Here is a 25,039-nt window from a genome sequence, read left to right as displayed (position 1 = left end):
ACTTGCAAATAACAAAAACACAAATGGATTATTGGCTAATTAGTGAAACATTTCAAGAGAATGATGTGATGCGTCAAATTGTGTGTGATGTATTCAGTTTGTGATTAAAGAAAAAAACTTTTATCCAGCCCTCACTCCATCTGTCGCTCTCTAAATATTTGGTGATCTGTGACTGCCACTTATATGGCAAAGACTCTGACTGGTCATTTGGAACCTGCATGTGTGTGAAGATGAAGTCAGTTAATACACTGTAAAAAGTGGTACTATTGTTACCTTAAGGAGGTGTTTGTATCTAATTTGACCCTTAAATTACATTTTGCTGATGTAACCTAAACCCTGAAACCTAAATGTATTTAAGTATTTAAGCTCATCAAAATCAGTTCATAAAAACTTTTTTTTTTATTGTAACCATTTAACTCGTCGTTTGCAATCTCTCGTTAGTGGAGTATGATGTCTGCTTGCATTTATCATACACCCGGTGCAATGTGGCGCCAGGTATGACCCAAGTTTTTTTTGTTGCTAGTTTTAGCCCAACGCAGTTATCATTTTCACATCCTGCGCCACGTTGTTTAAATAGCAAAATAGAATATAGAATAATAGAATACAAATATAATAATTGTTCTCCCATGGGCGTGCTGGTCTGAAAATGAGGTGTGTTCGGGTGCATTGTTGTCGCGTTGCTATTTTGAGGCAACTGAAATATACTGCACCAAATAAACATTGACCAACTGAAACCTGGTCTAAAGTCAATGGCACAGTATTTTTTTGTTAATTAAAGGGCGCATTAGCTTATTACACACACAGGGACGTGCAGCAGCACACAAACATGCCAAATATATATAAAAAAAGGATTATAATGTAAAAGATTAATATTGTGTACATAAAGATATAGTGGAATTCGGCTTGTCCCGTAGATGGTCTGCTTGCGCGCTTTAGCCTTGCACACGAGCAGATCCGTTTCCTCTCTGGAGAAGCGTTAGGTCTTTCCGCTTGCAAATTCCGCCTTGTAAATAGCAATCCGCCATGGCGCGAGCATAACTGGCTTTTAAAGTGAACGGGGGATGAGACTCTGATTGGTTTATTGCACATTACGCCCAAAACACACCCATTACTCATTAAGAGAATAGCCCTTTTAGACCATGCGCCGGGCGCGCCAACCATTTTACCCGTTGTTAAACTAGCAAAAGTGGATTCGGACACGCCCTAAGTGCTTTAGACCATGCGCTTAGATCGTTAAAATAGGGACCTAGGAATCATTTTTTGGTATACTTTTTTTCAGTCTAAGAATGAGAAGTTGAGTGATAATGAATAAATAAACTTCCCTTGCACACCTAGTTGGTCATGAGCTGGTGTGTTGGGCACAGAAAGTACAATTGGACAACATTCTCCACACTGTCATGCAAATCTTAAATAATTAACGTTTCAGTCATGCTAGAAAAAGGTTTTTGGCAAAAATCTTTTTATAAAAAATTTTTTTTTGCCCATATTTGTGTAGCTTGCAAAGAGAGAAAAGGACCAGATATGTATGTAAAATACAGAAAAAGAGGTGACATACTGTAGAATATAAGTGTGAGAGAAAGGAAGTGTAGGACACCAGTGAGCTCTTTTGGCTTTTCTTCCTACACAAAACAACCCTCCTACACACTCACACACAGGACACCATTTTACATTTTAACAAGCATATGAAGAGAAACATTAGAGCGACTCTTTTGTTTCTTTTCAGCCTTGTTCGAGAAAGCAGGCAGTGAGCAAAATATGGAGGCAGAGAGAGAGAGAGAGAGAGAGAGAGAGAGAGAGAGAGAGAGAGAGAGTAAGCAAGTAAGTAAGAGAGTGAGAGAGAGAGCTGGCACAGGCTGAGCCAGGCACTGACTGTGTGGACACGGAGGAGTGCGGAGAGAACAGAAACGACAGAGCAGAAGGAGGAGTGAATAGATGGAGTGACCCAGGAGGAGGAGAGGAATGCTGAGCGAACAGACCGACAGAGCGCGAAAGGGAAGGCGAGAGTGCCGTGGCAGCAACAGCAGAGCAATTAAACAGTGCAAAGGAAAGCAAAGTCTCCCATGCTGAGCAGCTTCTGTCGCTCACTCGCGCTCTCTCTCTTTCGAGCGACCAAAGAGGCAGAAGTGAATCCGTCCAGACAACGATAAAGGACAAGAGGAGGCACGCGAGAGGCAGGGGGAGGAGCAAGCATGCTTTGATTGACAGAGTAAAGAGGAGGGACATGGATACAAATTGAAGAATTTAATTTTCCGGGAATGGATATTTTTAGCAAAGGAAAATCAAAGGAGAAGAAGATCAAGGATGCCGTGTCTGTCTAAAAGAAGGATGGAAAAAGGGAAGGAGAGAGAGAGAGAGAGATGCTGAATTCGGACCATGTCAGAACAGATTCCACATCAGCGGCATTCAGTCCTCCTACAGGCAAGAGTCAGTGTGTGTGCGTATGTGTGAGTGAACTACGACCTCTGTAACACCAGGCTTTTGGCCATGTGCCCCCATTGTTGAGGAAAGACAGAGAAATGGGAAGGCGAAAAGTCAGTACAGTATAACTGAAAAAGCCAGAGAAAAAGAGGTAAAAAGACAAGATGAGTGTGATCATGGGGTTGTAGGGTCAGTTCTAGCAAGTGTTCAGGAAACCCTCTCTCCAGGGATTGTGGAAAAAGGTCCATTTTAGCAACAGGACAGCCTGCCTGGAGACTCGCTCAGATCCTTCTTTCTTGTGACTCAGCTGGCGTTGCCTTCCACAATTCATCTCTTTTTCATTGTTCTCTCTTACAATCTGTCTTTTATCTATTGAGTTTTTTCTCTCATTAAGATCCGATTCACTTGCCTGAACTTCAGGAGATTTGCTGATTGCAGGCTGTCTGCTAACCCAGACTAAGTCTGGGCACCCTGACCAGATGGACTGAGGAGGGGAGCGAAATAGATCTAGAAAGAGAAAGGAACAAGGAAAATTGCCTGGGGATGTTGCCTAAGGGTTTATAGAGAGCTGTCAGTGGGTATGAAGACACATGGTGAATTTTGTGTACCTTAGGGAGCAGTGTGTTTATGTGTGAATGTGTTTATTCAATTCAGTAATGAAGTTTGCATACATTTGACAGGATATTAAAGTGGAAATCAAAGTAGAGTTGGGATTGTACACTTCAGTTGAAACTTGATTAGTTTTGCAGGTGCTACAATAGTGTGTGACTTGATTTCTGGACTCTAAAAGTGAGATTAGTATTCAGGGAATCAGTGTTGTGGCTCTCTCTGTGCTCCTGGAGCCCCATGAGGGCCCCGGCCGCGGAGGCCTGGCTGGGAGATGAAGGCCCTGCTGCTCTAGCAGCCCTGTGGGCCCTCATGGCTCTAGAAGGCCCCTGTCTGCGCCCTGCCTCGCCCATGCCGGGCCAAGGCAGGGCCCGTCGTCACCGCCGCACCCGAGCCGGAGCACCACGAGACAATCTGTCCCACCTCACCGTGGCACTCCTAGCGCGGACTCGCCTCCACGGATTGCGGCACATCTGTGCTCCGTCAAACTCACTCAGCCGCCGGGCCTTTTGGATGCTGGCATTCTGTACATGTCTGGGTCTTCTAGTTTCCTGGTCCTCGAATCGTTTGCTTCACTGGCTGGCCTTTCCCACTCACACAAGAATCCACACAGAGTGGGCGAGAGAACTCGCTTTTCCCACGGTCACCATCTGCAACAATAACCCCATTCGTTTGAACCACCTCACTAAGAGCGATCTGTACTTTGCGGGTCACTGGCTTGGACTGTTGCTTGCTAACCGCACGGCCAGACCCTTGGTGCTGGACCTGCTTCAAGATGACAGGCGGGCATGGTTTAGCAAGCTGTCAGATTTCCGTCTTTTCCTGCCTCCACGCCGCTTCGAGGGCACCAGCATGGAGTTCATGGACCGACTGGGCCACCAGCTGGACGATATGCTATTGGCCTGCAAGTACCGCGGAGAGCCCTGTGGAGCCCACAACTTCTCCACTGTGAGTCTGAACAAATGACCTCCACCTCTCTCTCTCTCTCTCTCTCTCTCTCTCTCCTTCTGTCTCTTTCTCTGTCACCTTTTCTCTCTAGTGTTTGTCAAATTCGCTGTGACTTATTCTTTCATGCAGCACATGCACAGACTCTGATCTGACCTCTCGTTAGCTCTTGTCCTGTGTTGCCCTCTCCGTCATGCTTCAAATATTTCACAGCGCATTTTGTACACCCGCATCAGAACTTTCTGACCCCAATTCATAAAGACAGTTGTTGTTTTTTCTCAGGGAGTCAAATGTTGAACACCAGCTTTTTACAAACACATCAGGTGATGTGATCTTCCAAGGCTGATTTTCATAATGCAATTCTGATTGAGCATAATGTGCTATTTGCATTTGCATTGCTCATAAAGACCTCCAACTCCAGGACGTTCAACCTATTTCCACAGAGATCTGGTAGTGTAGCAACTGTCTAGCCTATTAGCAAACACTGATTTTTTTCATTCCAATAAATAATTAGCCAGGCGTGACATAAGATTATGTCGATTTTTCTACCCACACCTAAGAGAAAATGCCAATCAGTATCAAAAGTTTGCGGATGAATTCTCTCTTTTTGCTCACCTTCTTGCAACTGTACAGCGCACAACGCTTGTTTTTACATGAATATTTATTTGTGCTTTTCAGTAAAATCTCTTTATATTCATAGAAATGAGTGTTGCTTTATGTTTCTCTACATTGAAATACTGTCACAGTCTCAGACTCCTATTGTTAGTGCATGTCATCCTTCTCCTCGTGCTCATCCTGTTTCTCCACAGTCACTACTGCTGCAGCTGTATTGCATACACTCATTCCTTTCTGTGCAAATACATTATTCTGAGAAATTAAACTATTATTCTGAGAAATTAAACTATTATATATCACTATTATGAGCACTATTATAGACCTTTAAAACGCCTTTAAAATCAATGAAGAAAAGTATGAAGATAAATGATAAAAAACGCTTTAAATTTGCAGTATTTTATTATTTATTGTTAGTATTAATATTATTATTACTGTTTATTTTATTTGTATTATTTAAAAATAAAATGGCAGGGTTTCGTTGTGACAATTAACCCCATTTAATATAGGGTCTATAATAAAATAAATGTTTAATCACTTTATTAACTTTATTTAGGTTTAAAAATAAAAATAAAAATACTGTATCTGTAGCACAGTATTGTTTTTATAGCACAAATTATGAATTTGGCTCAGAAGTTTAATAAAATATTCAATTACAAGGTCACTTCTAATCACTGTACCACAGCTTTAAACACCATTATTAGATTTTGAACTGAGTCTTGAAAATTGTACAGAATTTTATTTACTGTAAATTACAGAATATATAGCACACTATTCATTTTCAAGTTTATGTGTCATTAATAGGCCACTGTTAAATGTTTTGTAAGGAGTTGTGGGATGTTTCAGTCAGTCTCAGAGTGACAGCAGTAGGATGCACTGTTATGTTGACATTGTAAATGAAGTAATGTTGTGGGACTGTGAGAAGGATTTTTTGGGTTCTGTCCTTCCTCTCTCTCCATCTTTCAGTCTCATTGTGTTGTTTACCTCTCTGTTGTTTCTCTAATTCTCTTGATGTGGGGAGAGGAGGAGCTCGGGCAGATGTTCTCTCTCAGGCTACGTTTCAGCAGAGCTTCTTGTTGCATTTGTGTATCTGTGCGAGACTACTTTGCAACTCTCTCACAATAATTCTTAATTAGGGCTGGATGTCACTGAGGTGTTTTTCACTGTGTTTAGGAACGGCACTGCAGTTTGTGGAGAATTTTAACAACCCATTTCACAATAACAAGAACATATGGGCCTTGTATGCATCTTATTTATGCCACGCCTTATGTCTTCTAATGGCAAGTATATCAATAGTTTGAGACGTGATGATTTATGTGTCCGTGTAAATGAGTGTTTATTTATTGTACTTCTTACCCAATAGCATCCGTGTTTACTTAGCTCATATAGTAGTCACTGGAGGTTAAATCGCCCATTTTAAGAGTTTAGAAAACTAGAGTTTGGAAATCCCGTGTGTGATGGCTAATTTTCTTATACCGCATCAGCTCAGTTTTTCTCTCCATTACATTAGCTTAACATTATCTACTCATTACAAAGTGTATTAGAGACCCAGTAAGACAATCGGAGAAGCCCCAGCAGGGAAAACTCTAATATCCAGCTTTGGGATGTTTCATATGGCTGCAGTTTATCTGTTGGATGTTACAGAAATAAGCAAATTCTGGCTAACTCATAAATATTACTATATAAGATGTTTGAAATAATTATATGAACACGAACAGCAGAGTTTATTATCTCAACTTATTTGTAACACATTTTACTATTAGTAGTACTTCTACTACTGACCATGCAGTACTACTATAATTGAACTTAATGGAGTTCTACTACTAAATGTTTTACATTGTGGGACCACAGATGGCTTAGAAATACAGTATAATTAGTACATTTGCAAACCTTTGAGCCTGGCTATCTATATATTCATAATTTTAGTTATGAAGACATAGATTTCCATCACTGCATCGCCATGGTAACACTGTTAGTCTGCCATGTCCATCACTTGATGGAAATGGATGAGTTTCATTAGCTCCAACACTGCGTTGATTAGTTTGGTCTGGCACTGTAATGATCCTTGAGGTTGAAGCTTTCCGTCAGGGGGTCTCCCGTCTGGAACGAGAGCGAGAAGCCGTGCCTCCCTTCTGTGGTCTTTCTAGTTTCCTCGAGAATATTGGTAGATTTCTCAGTTATGTAGCCAATATATTTTGTTGTGTGACAGGTGTTTAGCTGATACATTTGATAAATGCAGTATACTGTGTGAGATTTTGTGGTTTGGGGGATTTGCTTTGAAATTGGCGACCGAGGCTCTGGGATGCGGTCAACCAGTCACCAAGCCCAACACGAGGACATTTCTAAACAGGCAAAACATATGGCATGTTCAAATTGACAGTCAAAATGTAATGTATGTTGTGTGTATTATTCAAATTTTATTATCAGAATTAAGCCAGACCGACTCGCCATTAATGAAGTTCATAATGATCTGTCATTTGTGGATCACTTGTGTCAGAAACGATTGAGATCTGGCTGTCCATGAAATGATTCATTTGAAAAATGAAATTATTGCTAAAATATTTAACCTTTTAATGTTTCTGTCATATGGAGCACTTTAACCTTGTAAACATGCACATGAATATTATGATATGAATGCAAATGTGCTCATGTTTGTTCAGCTTCAAGCAGCTTATTTTTTTTTATTAGAGGAAATTTACATAAATCAATATACAGACGGGTAAGAGCACTGGGACAGCCTCATATTTAAAAAGGTTTCTGGCCTGCATTTCCCAGTTCATTCTTTTTCTTTTGTTAATGACATGAATGTTTCGATTAACAGTTCTAAAATGCAGCGTAATTAATGGCTAAAGTGACACAAGACAATTTCCATGTCTTAGTTTTTCATAGGTTTACTCATTACCATGACCAGTTTTACAATTACTTACTTACTGCCCTTTATGCCACTGGCACGTAGGGCAGCAACAAAAGTAATTTTTACACTAATGACAATTAATTGGTCAATGTTCCAAACCACAAGAAAAGAGACATGTTATTTTATTTAATAACCCCTGAACTAACATCCTCTTTCTTTTTCTTTTTTTGTATCAGAGTAAATCTGCTCACATTCTGCAACTGTCCAGCAAGAGATCATGATTCATAACACATTCAATCTGAATGACTCTCATCTGATTTGAGACTCTCTCTTTCTCTAATCTCCTTTTCTTTTCTTCTCACCTGTTATACCATCTTGTCTCTTTCCTCGAATCTCTCAATGCCATCTACTCTCGCACTCTCTTATCCCTCTCTCCCTCAGTTACTCTTCATCTCTTCCTCCCATTCTCACTTTGCACATACGTACAGCTCTTCTCTGTCCTGCATTGCTTCCCAGTCTATCTCCAGGTCTCTCCTTGTTTATTTTTTTTGCTCTGGGTTCACAGGTGAGCCTTTTCTTGAGAAGCAGAATTCAAATTAGATTAATTATTATTTAATTAATAATAAGTTGCTTTCAAATATAGGGTTTATTACATCCCAGAGTTATTTTAAGTTATTATAAGTTTCGTTTTTATGTAATTTGTTCAACGTATTTAAAAACACACATTTTTTTCTACTTGTGTAGGATTGATAGTTCAGCTGTGTCATTTGGGATTATAAAAAAATATAAACACTATTTAGAATGATGACCACAACTAAAAAGTTAAACACTCTAATTAAAGTGGGGTATGTGCCATCACAATTTGACACTACTAATCATTTATCGTATCTAATCAAATCATTATAAAGTGACACCTACTATTTTGAAATACATTATGAAAATTGGCACCGACCATTTAGAAGTGTGCTTGACCTTGACACTGGCTCTACACAATGCAGAGTAATGTAGGTCTTTAGATTCTATATTAAACTAATGCCTATAATGTGGCTACATCAAGTATACTTTAACAAAATATTCAGGCATCTGCTGAAGGAATGCTTGTTTGTTCACACTGTTCATTTTTTATTTATTTCTTAATACATAATTCCATTTTGTTTTGTGTGTGTGTGAAATATTAAATCCATAGATGAGAGCTGCTAACCACATATTATATGATTTAAATTATATATAAATTATATCTATATTTATTTAGATTAATATCAGACTCTGATCACTTGTTTTTGTTTTTGCTACCGTCTAACGCACAAACAAATAATAAAAACACCCATGGACCTTCCTCAACTGGCGTAAGTTTTGGTTTATCTTGCGATGGCCAATGTTACACTTACCGGTGTGCATGCATCGTCATGCAAAAATAAAGGTTTATAGTAACGGATGCGATTTTTAATGCGGTAATCATAGTGACCCATGCTAGATTTATTTTGTCCATTTCCTTGAAGTTTGTGGGATCAACAACATACTGTACTGGTATTACATATGACTTTCACTGGCACATGCCACTCAAATACAGATGTGCTACAAACTGACATTTAAAATATTTTCCATAAAATTATGTATTCAAGTTCTGTTAAATCAAAGAAAATGTACAGTGCATTTTGGAAGAATTAGTTGTTCAAAAAAATTATATCAATCTCAGTGTTGGGGAAATTAGTAAAATTATCTAAGAAAAACTGTAATACTACAGGTTTCTGAATGATAATTCTCTAAGCCTCAATTCAAAAACGAAGAGAAATCAATACTTTTTCAAATTCTTACAAATATTCACTTTTATTCTATAAGGAAAACACTATATTACCTGACAGTACAAAGCCAGTAATGCTAAAGCGATTATGTCAACCATTGTTTTCTCTCTCGCTCTCTTTTCATTACAGTAAGAAGCAATATATTGCGATGGGAATACTAATTGAATTAGCCATGAATATCATAAATCATTTTTTTCAATCACCATATTTATCGATATAAAAACTGAAAGGGGTCTTTTAAAATAAAGGTTATGTAGTAATACTGCACATTTACACAAAGAAACAAAATTACATCAACTGCAAGTAAAATGTTTCAACTACAACTATAAATTATACATATTCAGTGACATAATAGTATGAATTACTCTGCCTGCTATAAAACTTGCCAGTCTTATCCCAAAAGGCTAGATCGGTTTTTAATGTTCCTCTGGTGAGTGGTTTCTCACCAGAGTATTGAAACTTATATCCAATATTTTCAGACAAGTTTCATCCTTCTGCTTCCAGCAGTTTTGGATGATGCATCTTTTGATATCATGTGGCTATATCAAGCTATGGTCTGGAGTCCGATGGGTTGAGATAGGCTGTTCAAGGAGTTCACTGGCAGATGAATTAAAATCGTTGCGCTATCGCCTGACCTCTCAATACTCCCAGACCCTACAGAGATTTTAACTTTGAGATGTTCTCGACACTTTGACAAAATAACGTTAGTGAAGTGTTTTTTTTTTTGTGTGTGTTTTTTTGTTTTTTTTGGCATGGTACTGCTATCATTCTCACAGTGTCCCAAAAGGGTTTGCACAGTGTTTTCTTTCATTAATGGGTTATGCCTCCATTTGTGCACACACATTTTCTGCCAGGTGAGGCAATATGTTTGTGTGTGTGTGTGCGTGCGTGCGTGCGTGCGTGTGTGTGTGTGTGTGTGTGTGTGTGTGTGTGTGTGTGTGTGTGTGTGTGTGTGTGTGTGTGTGTGTGTGTGTGTGTGTGTGCGTACTTCCTTTGGCTCTCCTGGCTCTTATTGAGACAGCTGTGTGTGAATGCTGGTCGATAAGAGTTGAATACGAATGGCTTCACTTATAGTCTTGCCACGAAAATAAACCATGTTCCATAAACATAAGCAAAGGCACCTGCATGTTCCTAGTATGTTCGATTCATTTAAATGGCTCATCAGTCAGTGTGACATGATCTACAACTTTCTTTTAATTGTGTAATGTGTACTGTATGTCCATTGATCCACATACAGTTTGTGTCTCTTTGTATAGGTTGGGAAACATTCGGAATTGGATCCTTTTCAATTCATTAGATGGAGTTTAAATTTGGTTTACAACAGAAAGTGGATTTTCCTTATTTGTAATTCCAAGAAATTCAACATATAATGGAAATCTTGGACATTAACTCCTCTTTCACTTTAGTCCATGAATCTTTTTGTCTGTCTGTCTGTCTGTCTGTCAGTCTGTTTGTACTGTAAGTTTGTAGCTTAAGACTTTTTATTTTTAAATTTTTTTACTTCAAATAAAAATTAAATTGACATTCAAAGCTTCTTCACAAACATTATCTTATCTTGGAAAGATTTACACTTATTTGGGTTATTTTATTTGAATTTCTTTGAATTTAATTTAGTTGTAATTCTACTTCCTTATTTACACTATGTACCTTTTTTTGTTAAAAATTAACAAAATTTAAATAATGAGTCAATACATCAACAATCCTCCTTCCAAAACACGTTTTTGTCTTACCCTGATTCACTGTGGTAAGCCTATTATAAAGTGTTTATAATTTGTTATATAACCTGTTGGAATGGTTTTCGCAGGCAATGCATGTCCTGTGCGTGTCTCGTCATATCTGTAAATAGAAAAAAGTTACTACTTTGTACTTTGTGTGGTGTTGGAGGTTAGTAGTCACGAGTGAGAAAGGTTGAGATGGATTACGCTAAATCGCGAACCTCCGGGGAATCACCTGTTTAAAAAAACGCAGAACAGAGGAGAGTCTGCTGGCAAAAAGAGAACAAGACAGAGCTCGTAATGAACCAAGAATCAACATTGGCTTGGCTTATCGGAGATGGCAAGAACTGAAGGATTTAAAATGTTGTAAAAGCGACGTGGAGATGCCACGTCAACAGGTGAGAAAGGTATTTTATTGAACAGATAAATTGCCATATGCAGCTCTCTAACAGAGTTCATTGTAAAGTATTATCTATTGTGAATGGTCATATTCATTCAAACAGTCACACAGAGCCGAAGCACAACCAAAACGAAGATTTTCTGCAAAATGGATGCATTTTTGTATTTTAACTGCTAGAGGGCCAAAACTTACATAGGACACATTTAATATTCAGCAACTGAATTTGAATCTAAAAGGCATTCTCAGTTTTGAATGGTGCACAACTGTTCTTAGTCTACATGTGTGTGGATATTTATTAGGGCTGTCAATTTAATATTTTTTTTTATATATTTAGTGCAATTATTAGTAAGAATTAAAATAATAATAGTATTACATCATATCATTAATAATTAAAATTAATAACATCTTGAACCAATGTATTGTCTACTCTGTGTTTTTATCTGAGTGTTTTTACTGTATTTCTCAGCAAATACAGTATTTATTTGTTGTTTTGATTTAATGAATTGCTTCTTTGTGTAATTCATTTCTTATAACACTTAGGGCTGTTAATAGCTAAATTGTTAAATGATGTAAATGTGGATAACTGTGTTGCGACTGCAGTATGTGTGGAAGGTCTTGATGTTTTCAGCGGTGGCCTAGTGTCTGAGCTCATCTAACACTCAGTCACATTACTGCTTTTCCTCACATATAAAGTACACGCCCACATACCTATGAAGATTCACAGTGGCCCAGTGTTTACAACATCACTATCACACAAAACATCAGCGCATTAATGAAAGAAAGAGACACAGTTGCTTTGGGTCTTTATGGAAATGCTTGTGCATTGCCATCTTGACGAACGTAAGCTGTGACAAGTCCAATAGCGCTGAGAAGCCTTTGAACACAACAAGTGAGATGTGAAGGAGAGAGAGGATAGATGACAGAGAAACTGTGCCATAGTGACAGTCTGACACGCATGAAAAGAACAATAAAGGAGCTTTGTGAGGTTACAGGTTGCAAAGATGAGCTGCTGGTGTTCTCACTGTGTACGTGGACATACTGTAGAATAAAACTAGAAAGGATCTTACCAGTAGTAGGATACGTAGGGCTCTGTGTGTTCATGTGTTTGCTTGTGTCTATGTCTGGTTGAGGATTTGGCACAGAATTCTGAATTAACTAAAGAGTTTCTGAATATATTGTATATAACAAGGTGTCAAGGTTTGACAATGCTTAGGTGAACTTGCAATAGTCTGTGTGCTACTCTCCTGTTTAGCACTTCACACAAATGTAGACACCAACAAAATTCCCAGTCACTGAAAGGATCTAGTGTTTCTACTATATAGTGTGAATTTAAACATGGTCTTTAATTGAACAAACCCAGATTTCTAATCGAAAAGTCAATTAGGCAAACAAAATTGGCAATCAATTCATTGTGATTAAGTCTTCTCAAGGACAGTATGCTGACAGATTTCTCACATGCTCATGCTTGCCTCATGCATGTGTGCCACCATGCCTGTTCTTGTTTGAGTTATTAATGTGGACTTGATATTGATTTCTTTTTTTCTTTTTCATTGTGAGTCATTTATCTATAGTTACATTTGAGTGCAGCAGTGGCCTTCATCAATAATTAATATCACTCCAGTCGCAGTACGAACTCCTGCTGGTTTTATAAGAACTACCTCACCAAAATAAAACAGACCGCTTCCTTAAATTCAAAACAAACCTGACCTGTGATAAGATAAAATCCATTCTTTGCAAATATATATTTTTTGTTTCTTCTCTGCGGAGGTCCTCCCTCACTGTTCCAGCTGCAGGTTTATAGTACATTTTACGCAAAGGTCCTATTTTCAATGGCATGCCGAGTAAAATCTCATGGCAGAGGGTTTATTACCATTAACAAATACTACTTGCGGAGCACAATGGTTCTGTGTTATGGAAATTGCCAATGGTATTTTAAAAGCTCTGCGTAATAAACTGCCCTGCTCCTGTTCTCGTTTTTTATTGACCTTCTGTGGTGTTTTGTACGTCAGGGTTGTAAACAATCGATCTGGAGCGGACCAATTGGAACATGGTATCACCGCAGAGATCGGGCAGGGGTCAGTGGTCTGCTGGATCTACAACAATCTTATTTACACACGGCTCAGATCTAATTTACGCTCTGTAAACCTACAGTTAGAGTAGGGCTTACGCTATTTAACAATCTATAACATCACTATCTCTAATCACAAAATAGGCAATTGCAGACATTATCAGGTCCTTGTGAGAGTGTGTTACTGTGGGTAAGGAGGGGTTTTATTCTCAATCATTTGGAGTCTGAGCAGTGTGCTTCAACCATATTAAGTGGAAATTTCTAGACTTGCTTCACCAACACTTGGTGCATATGCTAGCAATAATCAGCTTGTTGATATTCATGAGGATTAATCCATATGAGAATGTTTAGCGCTTGAGATGGAAAAGCTCATAGATTGTTTGGGCCCATGAATACTATTAGCGTTGGCAGCATGTTTGCTCACCTTAACAACCCAGCAGAAGTCTTCATATTTTTCATTAGAAAGTCAGATTGAACAGTAAAGTTGGAAGTTAGGAGTCATTCCAGCCAACAAACACACACACACACACACACACACACACACATACAGATTAATCTTGTTTAAAGCTATGTTTTGTTGTTTGATTTATTTTAATGACACAGACAGCAGCAGGTACTTATAGGCTTCTGGCACTTTAAGACCGAAATGCATGGATCCAATAAAATGATACACATCCGATTTCTTTCTCAACTGTTCACGTTCACTTAAGACACAACCGTCGATATTCACAGAGATGGGAATTTTTACATAATTGTGTGTGTATGTGTATGCGTCCATTCAAGCGCAAGGAGACGTGAAAGAGGAATCAATTTGTGCGCGCTTTGGGGTTTGTGCAACTGTGTGCACAAATAGCTGCGCGCAACTGCCAAATTGAGAATTCTCTTTCAGCTCTTTTTGTGCACGAAAGGTTTAAAATCACTTGTGTAAATTGGCAAGACAAAACTGACAAATTGCAGTTAATATGCGAATCACATGTGTTCCGAACTGTGGCGCCAGGTCCGTACGGATCACTGATCAACTACGATTTGTTTCACCCCTACTGAATCCTGTTCCACTTCCTGGATAACTGGAAATGAAGTGGACATAATCCAGCCCTCTTTACCCCGCTACTGTGAGGCGAGAGTCCCTCCACAGCCAAGCCGCTCTCACTGCCCCAGCACAGCCTGCTAAAGCCATCAGACTCTGGCCAGGGAACCAACCTCAATGGACTTACTCTTCCAAATGGAGCCACTCATCCATCTGCTCAGTCCTATTTCTGACTTGAATCTCAGTTAATCAGAGCTGCGCAATGTCCAAGTCTTTCTATCACCAAATCCGTTATGGTAGCTCTGGAGAAAGATTGAGGCTTTGGGGTCAATACAGGAAGGAAAAGGTTACAAAAATATTATTTAATGTCATGAATTAAATTATATTTACACACAACATCCTTTTTTTTTCTCTTTCCCTCTCTGGAAAACCTGTTAGGGATGAAAACAAGATCTTGTTTGGTAGCATGAAAAAGACTATTCATCTCAATGAAAGCTGATATTCTGAGATCACAAGCAGGTAGTCTGGAGGAACTGAATGCTGAAATCACTCAAGGCCATTCACCAAAACTAGCAAAAAGCTTCTCTTTTATTCATGTGTTTATTGGCTTTTCCCGAGAAGAAAGTCTCATGGAACTTCACAAATAGAACCACTGAATATTGTGGTTGTGATGATACAGATGGAGAGAGATTATAATTCAGAAATTGAGGCTGTTTAGTAATCCCAGATTTACAATCTGAAATTATGTCTTAGAGAATATTTTGAGCTTGTCAAGTAAAGCACGAGAAAGGATCTGGGTAGAGCAGTCATCTAGAGATACAGGTTATTGTATTTTTGGCATTACACACGGAGTGCTGTCAGAGCCAGATAACAGCAGGCCCAAATGATATAGCCATATGTTATTAATGTCTGTGTATAACAGCTGACCTGCATTCAGAGCCTGTAACTGTGAGAATAACTTCCATTTTGAAGTCACAGCGCGCATAGGTGGAATATACAACAAAATGGTATCCTGTAATTGCCTTTTACCTTTTAGGTTTTTGTGTGTGTGTGTTTCAAACAACATGAGGGTTGAATAAATTGCCCCTTTAAGCGTTTTACAGAGATTTGAGAGGCTCTAACTTTATTCTTCATAAAATCCATTATTTGAGCTGGGTAAGACTTTAGTCTTTGCTTTTTCAGTCAAATATAGGAGTCGCTTGCAAGGATAAAGAGATAAAATAGCCAAGGGATTGTATAGTGAGATTCTCTAAGCTCACATACAAACAAAGTGTCACAAAATTGCTTGATAAAGTGTTAAAAAAAACAGAAAAAAGAAAAACAAAAGAAAAAACATTTAAATAAAGAATAAAAATGCAGAGGATAATAACAAATATGAATGTTTGTTATTACTCTCTCTGAATGTGCTTGGTTGAAGTTAAACTGTGGTTGTTTACTGTGCGTTTAGTACAGCTGTGCAATTTTAAGATGTATGATGCTTGTGCATTTGGCAAATCTTATAGCTCTCCAACTATGTGTGTGTGTAAGGCTCTTTACAGTGAATCACCTTTTTATTGATTTCACTTAAGACAAACGCGCACGCGAGAAACAGTTCACATCAATTTCCCAGCCACATGACTCTGACCTTGACCTTTGCATCTGCTCTTGATCTGTGCTTGAGCTCCCACAGAATTTCCTCCTCTGCATTTCTGTTTTTTTTCTCTGATCTTCCATCATATTACCCATTCATCTCTCTCTTTCTCTGGCATTTAGTGCTGCAGTATATTGATGGAGGGAGAATTGCTGATACTGCTGTGGCTGTTAATGTCCACATGAAGCCGGTTCCTGTCAACAATACATGTATTTGGAAATTTTTGGTTTCTAGATCTTCATCCGGTCCCCTATGCCCATTAAAATCTGATATTCCCAAATCCAGTGAGATTTTATGTAACTTTGAATTTCAGAAAAGTTTTCTGTTCCCAGTTCCTCTGCAGGGGTTGGGTAAAATTCAGAAAGTTCTTAAAACTTTCAGACATAATCTTTTTTTTTTTTTAAGTCAACATTATATGAAAATTTAATTCTGCGTAGATTTTTTTTTTTTTTTTTGGAAACCTGTTTGCTACATCCAAACAATGATCTATTTGTTTTATTCAAACATAGATGATATAATTAAAACATCAGTAAAAGGTTTAGAATATAATGCATTGATTTAATGATTGGGCAATTACATGAGATGTTACACTTAAGATCATTGGAACTTGCGACTAAAAATGATAGGGTTTGTCGCATATCGTGTTTTAAAGTCATACAATAACTTTATATGTAGTCCAGACTGAAATTTAAGTTATTAATCACTGGTTTCAAAAGCAGAGCATATCTCTTACCCAGCTATGTGCTTGTGTCTGGTGGCTGTCCGTGGTGCTGAATATCTTGTTGTGCGTATTCATGTATGTGCTGTCCGTGTTGCTGCAGATCTGCTTGTGTGTATTCATCTGTGCTGCTGAATGCTTGCTTGCCTTTATGTCTTTGATTTCTGAGAGCCGCTCTACATCAGCACTCAATCTGCCATTATCATCCATTTTATACATTAAAATCACATATTTAAGCTCAGCCTATATAATTCACAAGCTATTAGTGCTGATAAGAAAAATGTCCTCCAATGTTTAACTATATGGATAATAGTGGTCCATTTTCAGCTTTCTGAGGAAGGCACTTTTCACTGTTTGAAACAGTGGCATTTTGCTAAGTCCATTAGAGGGGCTGGTCTCTCACAGGGGGTTCAGAACATTGTCGTTTCTCTGCTTTTCTACTGATCTATTTTTCCCCTCTGATGGTGGTACTGTACTGCACAGGGAAAAGTTTGTCTCTGTGTGGAACAGAAAATAGCTTGACTGGTTGAAATAAGTTGTACGAGATAGTGAATCAAATGATCAAGTCAAGTCAAGTCAAGTCATCTTCATTTATATAGCGCTTTTAACTATGTAGATTGTTCCAAAGCAGCTTTACATTGATAATAGGAAATTAAAGTAAAGTGGGTAACACTTTATAATAACTGCACGCTATTAATCATTAGTTAAGCATTAGTAAACAGTTAATTCATCATTTATAAAGCATTAATAGACATTAACAAGCAGTTTATAAATACAGTTATAAATGCAGTATTCTTAATTTATAAGCATATCTATAATGTGTTTAATAATTGTGTTTTCATACTTAATTAATGATCAATTTATCATTTCTAAATGAAGTATTTCATTATTTACAAACCGGTTATTTAGGAGTTGTCAGTGGTTCATAAGATCACTTAGAAAGTGTAAGTAAATTATTAAAAAACTGTTTAAATACATATTATTATTCAGACATATAGTAATAGTTACTTAGTGTGTTAATAAATGGTTTATTAACATGTATTTCTACTGTAATTCAGGGTTAATTCGGGTAGTTATAAAGCATTTAGTAGTGGTCAGTTCACTATGTTTGTGAGCTAATCTAAAGTGAGGACTAGTTATGCTTTGTAAAGCGTTTATAAAGAAGATTTAAAGGCTGTTAATATTTTTATGTTCTGTATCGCTGTGTTGTATTTGTTTACTTTTTCTGTTTAGAAGAAAACTGAGTCTTTAAATCTCCTTTATAAATGCTTTACAAACCATAACTAGTCCTCACTTTAGATTAGCTCACAAACATAGTTAACTGACCACTACTAAATGCTTTATAACTACCTGAATCTACTACATTTACTTACACTTTCTAAGTGATCTTATTAGCCACTGACAACTCCTAAATAACCGGTTTGTAAATAATGCAATACTTCATTTAAAAATGATAAAGTGATCATTAATAAATTAAGAAAATACAATTATTAAACACATTATAGACATGCTTATAAATCAAGAATACAGCATTTATAACTGTATTTATAAACTGCTTATTAATGCATATTAATGCTTTATAAATGATGAATTAACTGTTTACTAATGCTTAACTAATGATTAATAGCGTGCAGTTATTATAAAGTGTTACCGTAAAGTGTTTTGGCTTTATAGCAGCTCTAGAATAAAGTTATTGTCCAGCTAAAGTTAGTTTGATTGATTCACTTCCGTCGCAACGATCATTAGTTATTAACTTAGGGGCTGCTAACACGACACCGTTTTTGAGAGAAAACTCTTAAGTTCTTTCCGCGCAAACTTCAAAAAACGTGAACCAGTGAGAACGCCGGTGGTGTGCACATGCGTATTACGAGTTCAGTCTTATAGGTATGTGCGTTTGAATATATGTGCGCAGGCATGTAGTCCTTCCCTACAAATCAACCCTCAACATACTACTTGTCTGGCCTTAAAATTAATAATACAGAATTGTATCGCTTCCACGTAGCCACGCGAACCGGAATTATCCCGACAACGCTTTATCTGTAGAGAGGTAAAGGGAGGGAAGGGGAGGGAGGCCTTCACAGGGAAGAGCCTAGTTGACATTTCAGGACTGCGCTGTCATCGCGTCCAAGCGCAGGTCCTTCATCAGATCTGGATACAGCCTGGATCCGGCGGACTGCTGTAATTTTGAGATCGCAATAGACGTGAAGGACTATAATGCTTTAAGAGCTCGCTCAAGTACTGCAGAGCTAAACCATTTAGTGCTTTGTAAGTAATCAGCAATATTTTAAAATGTATACGATGTTTAATAGGGAGCCAGTGCAGTGTTGACAGAACTGGGCTAATATGGTCATACTTCCTGGTTCTGGTAAGAACTCGAGCTGCTGCGTTTTGGACCAGCTGTAATTTGTTTATTAAGCGTGCAGGGCAACCACCCATAATAGCATTACAATAATCTAGCCTTGATGTCATGAACGCATGGAGTAATTGTTCTGCATTTGTCAAAGAGAGCATATGATGTAATTTAGATATATTTTTAAGATGGAAAAATGCGGTTTTACAGATACTAGACACGTGACTTTCAAATGAAAGATTGGTATCAAAGAGCATACCCAGGTTCCTGACCGACGACGAAGACTTGACAGAGCAGCCATCAAGTGTTAGATAGTATTCTAGATTATTACATGAGGAAGTTTATTGTCCAATAATTAGAATCTCTGTTTTTTCAGAATTAAGTAGTAGGAAATTACTAGTCATCCAATTTTTTATATCACCTATACATTCCGTTAATTTAGTGAATCTGTAAGTTTCGTCAGGGTGTGAAGAAATATAGAGCTGAGTATCATCGGCATAACAGTGAAAACTAATTCCATGCTTCCTAATGATATCTCCCAAGGGTAGCATGTACAGAGTGAAAAGCAACGGTCCTAGTACTGAGCCTTGTGGTACGCCATACTGAACTTGTGATCGATAAGACATCTCTTCATTTACTGCTACAAACTGATAACGATCAGATAAGTATGATTTAAACCATGTTAATGCAATTCCACTAATGCCAACATAGTTTTCGAGTCTATTTAAAAGAATGTTGTGGTCAATAGTATCAAATGCAGCACTAAGATCGAGTAACACTAATAGAGAGATACAACCACAATCGGATGATAAGAGCAAATCATTTGCAACTCTAATGAGAGCAGTCTCAGTACTATGGTACGGTCTAAATCCTGACTGAAAATCCTCACAGATATCATTTCTTTCTAAAAAGGTACATAGTTGTGAGGATACTGCCTTTTTTATAGTATCTTTGACAGAAAAGGTAGATTCGAGATCGGCCTGTAATTGACTAATTCTGTACGATCAAGTTGCAGTTTTTTAACAAGCGGTTTAATTATAGCCAGCTTAAAGTTTTTGGTACGTATCCTAATGACAAAGATGAATTAATGATATTAAGAAGAGGATCTATGACCTCTGGAAGCATCTCTTTCAGTAGTTTAGGGTCTAACATACATGTTGTCGATTTAGATGATTTAACGAGTTTAATGAATTCTTCCTCTTCTATAGCAATGTATGAATAAAATGTTTCCTTAGGGACACTACAATGTACTGCCTGATGCAATACTGTAGTAGACGGTTGCACAGTTATAATTTTCTCCCTGATATTATCAATCTTGTAAGTGAAGAAGTTCATAAAGTCATTACTGCTGTGCTGCTTGGAAACTTCTGGGCTTGAAGCTTTATTTTTCGTTAGTTTAGCCACTGTTTCAAATAAATACCTATGGTTTTGTTTATTTTCTTCTAAAAGGGTTGAAAAATAAGCAGATCTAGCTGCTTTTAAGGCCTCTCTGTGTGCAATCGAGCTCTCTTTCCATGAAATGCGAAATACCTCTAGTTTTGTTTTCTTCCAGTTGCGCTCCATTTTTCTGGCTGCTCTCTTAAGGGCCCGAGTGTGCTCGTTGTACCACGGCGTTGGACTATTTTCTTTAATCTTCTTTAAGCGCAACGGAGCAACTGTGTCTAAAGTGCTGGAAAAGAGAGAGTTAAGAGTTTCTGTCACAATATTGAGTTCTTCTAAACTATCTGGGATGCTGAGATGATGAAACTGATCAGGAAGATTATTAATAAAGCAATCTTTAGTGGCAGAAGTGATAGGTCTAACATATTTGTAACACGGAGTCGGCTTTGCAGCCTTGGCTAAATGAAGATTACACGAGACTAGATAATGATCTGAGATGTCATCGCTCTGCTGCAGAATTTCAACGGCATCAACATTGATTCCGTGTGATAATATTAGATCTAGGGTATGATTACGACAATGAGTAGGTCCTGACACATGTTGTCTAACTCCAATAGAGTTAAGAATGTCTTTAAATACCAATCCCAATGCATCTTTTTCATTATCTACATGTATATTAAAATCACTAACAATTATGACTTTATCTGCAACCAGTACTAACTCTGATAGAAAGTCAGCAAAATTCTTTGATAAAGTCTGTATGGTGCCCTGGTGGCCTGTATACAGTAGCCAGTACAAATCTCAAACGTGATTTATCATTTACACTATATATTGCTTTATTAAGCACCAACACTTCAAAATAATTATATTTGAAACTAGACTTCTTAGTAATTCAAAAAATATTACTATAAATTACAGCAACACCTCCCCCTTTGCCTTTCAGACGAGGTTCATGCTTATAACAGTAATCTTGCGGGGTGGTCTCATTTAAAGTAATGTAATCATTTGGTTTTAGCCAGGTTTCTGTCAAACACATCACATCTAGATTATAGTCTGTAATCATATCATTAACAATAAGTGCTTTTGAAGTAAGGGATCTAATATTCAGCAACCCAAGCTTTATCATTTGCTCATTTGTATTATATCGTTTTTTTTATTTGTTGAACATCAATAAAAATGTTACTCTTAGATGGGTTGGAAGTGTTTTGTATGTCCTAATTCGGGGGAACAGACACAGTCTCTATATGATGATATCTAGGTGAAAGAGGGCTCTATGTGATGGGATTTATCTGACCTCGGTGACGTGAGACAGCTAGCAGACGGTCAGTTTAGCCAGTCTGTCTGCTTCCTGACCTGAGCCCCAGATTGTCATGATTGAGCTCTAAGACTATGTGCCATATTACTAGAGAGGAGAGCAGCACCATCCCAGGAGGGATGAATACCATCTTTTTTCAACAGGTCAGGTCTGCCCCAAAAACTTTTCCAATTGTCTATGAATTCTATATTATTTTGCGGACACCAATTAGACAACCAGCCATTGAGTGAGGACAATCTACTAAGTATCTCATCACTCCTGCGAACAGGAAGGGGGCCAGAGCAAATTACAGTGCCTGACATCATACTTGCGAGTTCACACACCTCTTTAACATTAATTTTGGTGATCTCTGACTGGCGGAGTCGAACATCGTTTGTGCCGAAGTGAATAATAATTTTAGAGAATTTATGATTAGCATTAGCCAGCACTTTTAAATTTGCTTTGATGTCAGGCGCTCTGGCTCCCGGCAAACATGTGATCCTGTGTGTCTTGAATTTGAATTAAAATGGACAGCTTTCCCCCCCTATTTCATATGATTTCACCATTTCGTTCAAATTATTTCAACTTCTCATGAGACCAGGGGCGGTTGCATAAACTGCAAAGACTAGTCTTACAAATTAGTCATCACGTTTTTTTTCTTCAAGACTTTTTTATTTTAAGTCTGTTACATAATGTAGATTGGTCTAATTTAATACCATACAGTAAGACTGATTACCCCTTGACTAAATGCTAATAGGTTATATTAGTTTTTAAGATACAGTCTTACCATAATTGCTAATACAACAGGCACAAGATTGTAAATTAATAGAAAAATATTTTTTTTTTTTGTGTGTGTGTGTGTGTGTGTGTGTGTGTGATGAGGACTGGTACTAAAATTAGCAGTTACAAATGTTTTAAATAGTAATTGCTTATGTATTCCAATATCATAATTTTAGCAAATAAGTTTAGTCATGAGTGCCTCTATTTGTCGTGCTGTATAATCCTTTGTTTAAACGTGATCAATTTGCAAACAGTCACATTCACAGATGTTATACACTGTGGGATTAGCATTGATTAACATTCCAATCGTGTGAGGGAAAAGTGAGAAATTAACGTCTTTCCTCTGGTGTCAGTTGAAATAGACCATAAAGGGCTGTGTGTGTGTGTGTGTGTGTGTGTGTGTGTGTGTGTGTGTGTGTGTGTGTGTGTGTGTGTGTGTGTGTGTGTGTGTGTGTGTGTGTGTGTGTGTGTGTGTGTGTGTGTGTGTGTGTGTGTGTGTGTGTGTGTGTGTGTGTGTGTGTGTTGTTTTTTTTTAACTGAGGTGTTTTGAACATATCCAGTATCCTTCAGAGTTAATGAGGCGTGTCCTGTGAATGGTATTTACTTATTCCAATCACATTCCTGGTTCATTTAAACCCATAACCTCACTTCCCTCTGCAGGATGTGACATACTGTTGTAAATACTTCAGTCTCCTCCACAACACCATGCAAGTTTTGAGGCAGTCTGGGTTGTTCTGATATGTGAACAATCAAATGTTATTGTGTTGCCAGAGCAAAATCACACTTTCACACATAACATTAAGCCTAAAACGTATGAAGAGATCACGCCAGCAGACTTCCACAGATGTCCTTTTCTTTCCTAAATAGTTGAGGGGAAATTCAGACAACACACACAGAGACAAGCATTACAGAAAAATACTGGCAATTTGACAGTGGCACCTTCTGTGATCTCGTTGCTTCAAAGTTTTTCTTTGAGAGGCAGTGAGGGATAAGCAAGACCAAAGTCCTCCCACTTACAGACAGAGTAGAGTAGAGAGAAAAAAAGAAAAAAACACCATTAAATGAGATTTCACTTTACGCCACCAAATAGAAGTACAGTAGGGAAAATCAATAAGTAATAAACGTCTAGGCTACTTTTATTAGCTTATATTTGAGGGGCAAGTACTGATTTGTCTGTCAGCAAACATTAGTGGCTTTTGATGGGGTAATTTGTTATTGGACGAGAGTGACATTAAATTGAAATGAGGTCTTTTGACTTATTTAAAAGACATGCTTTCAAACGTTATCCTGCGCAAACATGTGTACTGTACACACACACACACACACACACACACACACACACACACACACACACACACACACACACACACACACACACACACACACACACACACACACACACACACACACAATTTATGATTACAATGCAGTCTCAGGTGGCTTCACCCTATTAACCAAACCTCTCTCTGTGGAGCCTCTGTTTAAATCACAAACTTCCAAATTTCCACCGCTTTTCATCTTTTTTACAGAAGCAATCAAGCATGCCAACTATTACTATAATAATTTAACTTTATGACATATAAAATTGTACAAATACAATTATTCATGCACTATATAAAAAAAAAAAACATTGGTTAATTGGTTAATTGTAAATTACCTTACCATATATGGTGAAAATGATGAACATTGCATTGTGCAATTTTATTATATAAATTTACTGTTGGAATACTGTAAACTATATGGGTTTTGGCAGTGAAACAGTAAGCATTACCATAAAATTAGCATTTTGTATTTAAAATCTGTATGATACCAAATTTTATGGTAAATTATAGATCAAAATTAAGTAAAAATAGTAGCTATACTTAATTTAAAGTAAAAGATAAAACATAGTTTTATCAAAACAGTTTTGCTCCTTTTTATTTGTGTTATCAGTTAGTGTTTTGTGACGCATTTTATATAAATGTAATAGGATTTTGTTATTTTTATTTTTTTTAATATATTTTATATATATTTTATTTTTTGTTGTTTAGCGCATTTTAAACTGGTTGCTTGTTGGTCGGTTTTATGATGTAAATGTTTATGATGGTTTTATGATGTCTTGTTCCTCTCTATCTGCTCATTAAAGTTTTCAACTTTGAAGTTTCATAAACTGAGGTGGTGTCAAACACACACAGATGACATAATCATGTCATAGTGGGATACAGTCACTGGTCGACACTTGAGATGTCTGATTCGTATCTGTTCCTGTCATTCTCAGTGTCTTGAAGATTTGACACGCCTGGCTAGGATTTTCGGTTCAGAGTCTTCAGTTGAAGCGTAAAGAAACAGTAGATGGATCACTTCTCTTGCCTTTTACACTTAATTATCTTGTCACCTACTTGTGCATATGACAACCAGTCCTATGTTTGACATCTTGACTCTCACTTGTCTGATAAATGTC

At 37.5% G+C, this 25,039-nt stretch overlaps 1 protein-coding gene across 4 annotated transcripts in view; it reads left to right on the top strand.

Annotated features, from left to right (window-relative positions):
* asic2 (acid-sensing (proton-gated) ion channel 2) overlaps positions 1-25,039 on the top strand; it is a 456,853-nt gene that overhangs the window by 285,924 nt on the left and 145,890 nt on the right. The window contains exon 1 of one of the 4 annotated variants that reach the window (XM_082176413.1): positions 1,858-3,972. The exons of the other annotated variants lie outside the window; for them this stretch is intronic. Coding sequence (XP_082032539.1) covers positions 3,265-3,972 — 708 coding nt within the window. The 5' untranslated portion in view covers positions 1,858-3,264. Of the gene's footprint in view, positions 1-1,857; positions 3,973-25,039 lie in introns of those variants that run through there. 4 annotated transcript variants of the gene reach the window in all.

Source organism: Leuciscus leuciscus (genome assembly GCF_965113295.1).
Source record: "Leuciscus leuciscus genome assembly, chromosome: 1".
Lineage (NCBI taxonomy): Eukaryota > Metazoa > Chordata > Actinopteri > Cypriniformes > Leuciscidae > Leuciscus > Leuciscus leuciscus.
Note: the sequence above shows the minus strand (reverse complement) of the source record. Positions and strands in the feature narration are given on the sequence as shown.